The sequence below is a fragment of the Pan troglodytes genome, chromosome 9 (assembly GCF_028858775.2).
Source record: "Pan troglodytes isolate AG18354 chromosome 9, NHGRI_mPanTro3-v2.0_pri, whole genome shotgun sequence".
In the NCBI taxonomy this organism is placed as follows: domain Eukaryota; kingdom Metazoa; phylum Chordata; class Mammalia; order Primates; family Hominidae; genus Pan; species Pan troglodytes.
The window spans coordinates 70650049-70656408 of record NC_072407.2 but is presented as its reverse complement, the minus strand read 5'-3'; the positions used below and the strand labels follow the sequence as shown (position 1 = coordinate 70656408).

General features: G+C 44.9%; 1 protein-coding gene across 50 annotated transcripts in view; it reads right to left on the bottom strand.

Moving 5' to 3' along the window:
- The window catches only part of PPP6R3 (protein phosphatase 6 regulatory subunit 3), a 153984-nt gene that overhangs the window by 2908 nt on the left and 144716 nt on the right, over positions 1 to 6360 (bottom strand). For 26 of the 50 annotated variants that reach the window (XM_009423582.4, XM_001173705.7, XM_024347289.3 and 23 more), the window contains 2 exons: positions 2810 to 2827; positions 2415 to 2534 (listed from right to left, as the gene is read on the bottom strand). In XM_009423582.4, the coding sequence (XP_009421857.1) occupies positions 2415 to 2534; positions 2810 to 2827 (138 nt within the window). The remainder of the gene's footprint in view (positions 1 to 2414; positions 2535 to 2809; positions 2828 to 6360) is intronic. The other 24 variants (XM_001173771.7, XM_054661477.2, XM_001173755.7 and 21 more) reach the window with 1 other exon arrangement.

Sequence of the window (6360 nt, the reverse complement as noted above, 5' to 3'; positions counted from 1 at the left end):
TCTGGAAGGCTTGACCAAAATTTTATCAAGCAGACTTGACTTGGGAAAGGGTGCTTAGGGCCGTAACTGGGATGCCCACAAGCACTTTTCCACTAGCATTCACAATTTACAGCTAGAATGCTACTCATGCCTTACACCTGCTGGTTATACAGTGAGCCAAAAAGTCAGCTCTGCACACACAATCCACTCTGCTCACTTACATCTGATGGTGGCTCCACGTATGAGAGACATAGGAACCGAGACTTCTGGAACTAGACATAACTGGTATATAACTTGCCTTCACTTAACAAGCTGAGTGATCTTATAAGTAGATTTCTTAGCCCCTCTCAGTTCTGTTTTCTCCTCTGTAAAATGGGAAAATAACCCTCCCCACGCCCCACAGGGCTTCACTAGTATACATATGAAATAAGTACATAATGTGTGCAGCATGCTCAGCACATCAGAAGCACAAAGGACATGCTTGATAAAACAGCTGTGAAAAGTGAGATCATGTGGCAATGCAGATCTTTAAGTGTGACAGGAAACAGCGCGCCTGCCAATCCAAGGAACTGTGGTATCTGGCTGGGACGGGAACCACACAGGGAAGACGGGTGAGCTTCAATATCCCATGCTGTCATACGTCACTTTAGAACACGTGCAATCTAGGACGCACTCTAGGTCTGCCCTAATGCCCACTCCAACGTCACCTCAGAGATCCTCTCCCCCGCACCCCAGCTCACATGGACCCCTGTCCCTTTTTCGTGGCTTCTTGATGAATGTGCCTCTAGTATGCCCCGAGATCACTGGGTGTCCGTGTGCTGCAGCTTTATGACCCGGCCTAGACTAGTGGCCACCACACACAAACGTGTGTCAGAGGAAAGAAGGACAGATGGATAAAGGCATGGATCCAAGTGATGCCCCTCTTCTTCCACTGGCTGACCCCATCTTTTCCTCCATCCCTTGGCCCGGCAGGTTAGGGCAGGGCTCTTCAGAGCAGGCATTCCCAGCCACAGAGGAGAGCAAGTGGCTTCCCCTTATGCAAACAATTCTTCTGTGCTCAGAAAGCCAAGGAAATGACTCCAGAGCCTTGTGCATCCTTATGACAGAGAAACCAAGAATATTCCCCTGAAGCAACTGCCCCAAACTGGGATGGACCTGGACGATCCTGCCTAGGCAGCCCTCAGTATAAAGGAAATTTATAGGTAGAAATCAGAGAGCTGAAATAATTGATTGGGAATGAGACCTATAAAGGACCACTAAAAAATACATTGAAACCCCAAGAAAGAGAGTGACTTGCCCAATCCGTAGAAGCAGAGTTGAGGCAGCTTCCCAGTGCTAGAGGGCCACCCTGCCTCTTCCCCCAAAAGCCTTCACTAGAGCCAACATGCTCAAATAGTTCTTAATTTGTTTGTTTTATATGCAAAAAAAAATATTTTTAATCACAAAAACAAAGGCTTTATTTTGGCTACGATTTCCACAGGAGGAACACAAACAGCTTGCTACACTGTGAATACAGGATTTTGGACCAACAAAGAGTGCTCCCTGCTGGTTCCCACTGGTTATGCTCTCATACAATGCTGGCAAGATTTGGGGGAGGATGGGGTGGGGGTGGGGGGTTAAAACTTCTCTGAAATAGCTTTAAAGGTCATTTTATTCCTTATGGAAGGAATATACAATCTTAGCTACATTTGTTCACAGAAGTTAATTGTGGGAAGTGCTGAACAAAACTTCCTGTGGCCCAGGGGTGCAGCCTCATCTTTGGGCCATGCTCAATCTTGCTAAGGGCCTGGCATGGGCTCCGGGTGGCTGAGACTTAGACTGGCCCATCCCTTCAGACCACTGGCTCAGGCTAAGCAAAAAGTGACTAGAAACAAAACATCACATTCTAAGTCACACAGCTCTGGGAGTGGGCATTTCATACTTAAGATTACAGGGATTCACTTAAGCACTAAGAATTATTTAGCTACATGTATGAAAGGGCTCCAGCAAGTTCTCCTTGTGTCACACAGGGCAGGAATGTGGGCAAATAGGCACCACGATCTGCTCGTGCCTGGCGGCTGGATGACTTTAGTGGGGCCAATGAGAACTCAAGTCCTGGAGGGGCTCAATGCCACCCTCAGCTCAGTACCTCAACAACAAGGGTGAGGAGACCCCTCTGTTCGGAGCCACTTCTAGAAGAGCGAGTGATGTTAAAGAGTCTCTAAAAACTGGTTTTCGGTTTCTGCGCTAAGGAGAGGAACTGCTGTTTCTAAGTTCTCAGCTCAGTCGGACTCAGCTCATTTAGGACTGAGAAAACCCTGTCCTGCCAGGTCAGCGGCCGAAGACTTGAGCACAGCTGTAAACGATCCCTCTAGTCCCCTCCCAACTCCCAGGAAGCAACAGGCAAGGTCAGGGCAGGGCAGGGCCAGGGTGGGTTTGAGGAGGCGGGTGGTTACCTCTGCTCGGGACTGCTGCTGGGAGGCCGGGGCGCGGTGCACTTCGCCTCTGCAGTCTCGGGACACTCCTCCGCGTCTTTACAAGCAGCATCTTGAGAGGTAGACAGTTTCCCTTCCTCACTGCAGTAAAGAGGATGACAGGCACATCAAACACCCTAGGGACCAGCACCTAGGTACCAGAGGATGAGGTCACATGCAGATGGCTCTGGAGTCATGACTGCCGCGGAGGCAAAGCATCCTGGGACTGAGCATGCGCAGGGTGCACGATCACACAACCACAGACAGTGACTGGGGAATCACAAAAGGAAAGGGTCGCACACAGGTGGGAACCAAAACAGGGACAATGTAATGTGGCTGGCGTCTGATAAAGAACGGTCCCATAACACTGTACATACCGATAGGATTTCAACACTCTGAAGCCCAGTGTGCAAAACAGAAAAAGAAATGTACAAGAGTTTCAGAATACTCCTAGAAATGAGGAATTTGGGGGAATAATATGTCCACGACTGCACGTAAGCAAAACTGCAGACTCGGTGAAGGTGTCAAAGAACCTGTTTGAAGGAATGAGTCTTTAGTTAAAGCACTTTGCTTTTGGGGCCAAGCCCACCATTAAAGCAGCAAGACAGACCCCATCAGCTTGCTGGCTGGAAGCCTCAGTCACATGAGGTCACCGTGTTGACTGCATCGGATTTCACGGCTCCTCGAGTTGCCCTCGAACAATGTGTGAGAAGCACAAACGCCAGAGGGAGAAGAGGGGGCCAAGAGCTGATCCTAAGGACACAGAGGATTTGGGTAAAATGAGACCCAGAAGGACTGTTTTTCCTCCTTAGATGGTTCTTGGTGGAGAAAGACACAAGAGACACTCTCCTCAGCTCTGTGGGCTAGAAATTTAGACTCTGCCTATTCAGTCTGGGATTCCCCTTTTTACATAATCACAATGGCACTAATAAGAGTGAAAGGTCCATCACTCAGAGCTGATTCTGTCCTGGATTTTGCTTATGAAAAATCTCATATTAGGATGCATTCTTGGGTCGTTTCCAGATAGTTCCAAGCAATTTATAAGTAGGAAAATGAGTTAAAATCATATGATTTAGTGATCCTCTGAATTACCTGGCTCCTTCTTTGTAAAGTTACTCTTCTTCATCCCCATTCTCTACTCCTTTCCCTTCAAAGCAACTAATGTGTTTCTAATTCTAATTCTTTAAAAAATAGTCATAACATAATGTGTATTCTGAGTCGCTAACTGGGATGGATTCAACTCTACATCTCATTGTATTTACCTCTTAACTCAGCAAGTCGGGGAGACCCACTGTCCCCACTGACTGTGGCACAGCACCCGTGGTGTGCACCTACCACTCTACATGGCTTCTCCCAACCAAAGCTGCCCTCCACCTCACACTTCCATGCAGGGTGCTGTGACGACCATCACTGTCCACGGCCCCTGGCAGACCTGTCTGGGCGTTTCTCAGTACTTGACACCCAGGAGTGAAGAGTTGTAGGCCATTTTTCTACCTACAAAGAAGCCCACGCTACTACCCAGAATGACTGCCCTGGTCTGTATTCCTCACCAGCAGGCCACCAGGGCCCTGCAGGCTGCCGCCCACCGCCACTCAACATCATCCACCTTTAACTGCTGCTCGTGTAAGAAGAGTATCAAGTCCTATATTGTTATCGTTTATAATTCTCTGATGAGTTTTGAGCATTTTTGTTTGTTTGTTTTAGCTTTTAAGGCTTGTCTATAAACTTATCTTTTGCCAATTTTCTGATTTGGGTTTTCTTCTTACTAGTTTATAGGAAGTCCTTGAATATATAATGTCAGTCTCTTGTTGATTTAGCTACTACAGATGTTTTTTTCAGTTTGCCATCAGCCTCTTAATTTTGTCTGCAGCATTTTATCAACCAGAAATTCTTAACTTTAATATAATCTAACTCAACTCTTTGCATTATAGTTTCTGTTTTTGAAGGCTTTTTTTTTTTTTTAAAAGAAGTCCTGCCGAGGAAGGAGGCTCACTTGAAGCCAGGAGTTTGAGATCAGCCTGGGCCACAAAAATAAAAAAGTAAACAAACAAAAAAATTAAGCCAGGAGTGGTGGCACACAACTGTAGTTCCAGCTACTTGGGATACTGAGGTGGGAGGACTGCTGGAGCTCAGGAGTTGGAAGTTACAGTGAGCTATGATTGCGCCACTGCATTCCAGCCTGGGCAACAGAGCGAGACCTCGTGTTAAAAAAAAAAAAATCTAGATTAGATATAGACTGACAGATGATAGATTAGATAGGCAGACAGACAGACAGATAGATAGATGACAGACAGATGAGATAGATACAGAAGTCCCTTTCTGCACACAGGTTAAAAAGACATTCTCTATTTCTTTTATTAACCATCATGAGACTCTGGCCTCCGGCCTCATCACTTAACTCTAGTGCCTCAGTTTCCTCACCTGAAAAGCAGGGATAATAATCCCAGTACCTATCTTAATAGGGTTCCTAAGAATAATCCATGAGCTACCACACATGGAGAGTGTAGAGAGCAGGGCCTGGTGCACAGAAAGCACTGCACATGTTTTTCTTATTGTCTTTTAATCCAGCTGGAGTTGTTTTAGAATGTAGATTAGGGAGGATCTTGCCTGACTTTTCCTTTTGGTGAACCAGCCCTTCCTCTCCCTTCCCCATTATTAATCCCTCTATTTCATCACACTGACACCTGTACCTGTTTGGACACTAATATCAAAACTGTTCCAATCACTGTGACTTTGCAGCGTGACTATCTGTCAGGGCAAGTCCCTTTTTCAATCTTCCCTTTTGGTTACCTCTAAGCAATTTGGGAACCTTCATTTTTCCATATAAATTTTAGAGTATTAAGTTACTTCTAAAAATCCAACTGAAATTTGGATTGAGACTGCGTTAAACACTAACTTCAAGATGGCAGATGTCTCTGCAGCACTAAGCTATGCCATGGTCTCCACTTGTCCAGATTTCTCTATAGAGACTTGGGTTAAGATCATTCCTGAATAATTTATATTTTGAGGTATTTTGGAATAATACCTTGCTTTTTATTTTATGTTCTGGTTGCTTACTACTGATGAAGAAAAAGACTACTGATTTTTTAAACTGATTTCTTACTCAATAGCTTTACTGAATTCTTATTAGTTACAAGTTTGCTACTGACTTGGTTGTAGGTAATCATTACCACCTGCAAAGAACAACAGTTTTACCACTTCCTCCTGATCTTTACCTATAACTCTATTTCCTTTTCCTTCCAGGACTGCCTAACACTGGCAATGAAAATGGACATCCTTTAAGGCTTCGTCTTAAAGTGAATGCATCTAAACTTTCCTCATTAGGTATTAGTTTTGCTGTAGCATTTTGGTATTGGTATTTAACTTATACCAAGTTAATGAAATTCATGGCCAGGTGCGGTGGCTCACATCTGTAATCCCAGCACTTTGGGAGGTGGAGGCAGGTGGATTGCTTGAGCTCAGGAGTTTGAGACCAGCCTGGGCAACATGGTGAAACCCCATCACTACAAAAAAAAAAAAAAAAAAAAAAAAACTACAAAAATTTGCTGAGCATGGTGGCGTGTGCCTGTAGTCCTAGTCCCAGTTACTTGGGAGGTTGAGGTGGGAGGATGGCTTGAGCCCAGGAGACAGAGATTGCAGTGAGCCGAGATCCACATCACTGCACTCATCTTGAAGAAGAAAGAAGAAAGAAGAAAGAAGAAGAAAGAAGGAGGAAGGAGGGAGGAGGAAGAGGAGGAAAGAAGAAGAAAAATAAATTCACTTCTGTTACTGGTTTTCTTGGAGTTTTAATCATATATAGCTATGGAACCTTATAAAAAAAATCAAATGACTGACTTTCTGTCTAACACCATATATGGAGATTAAACTGACAGATTTCTCTGACTTTGAGTCATCCTTGCCTTCCAGGATAAACCCTAACTAATCATTA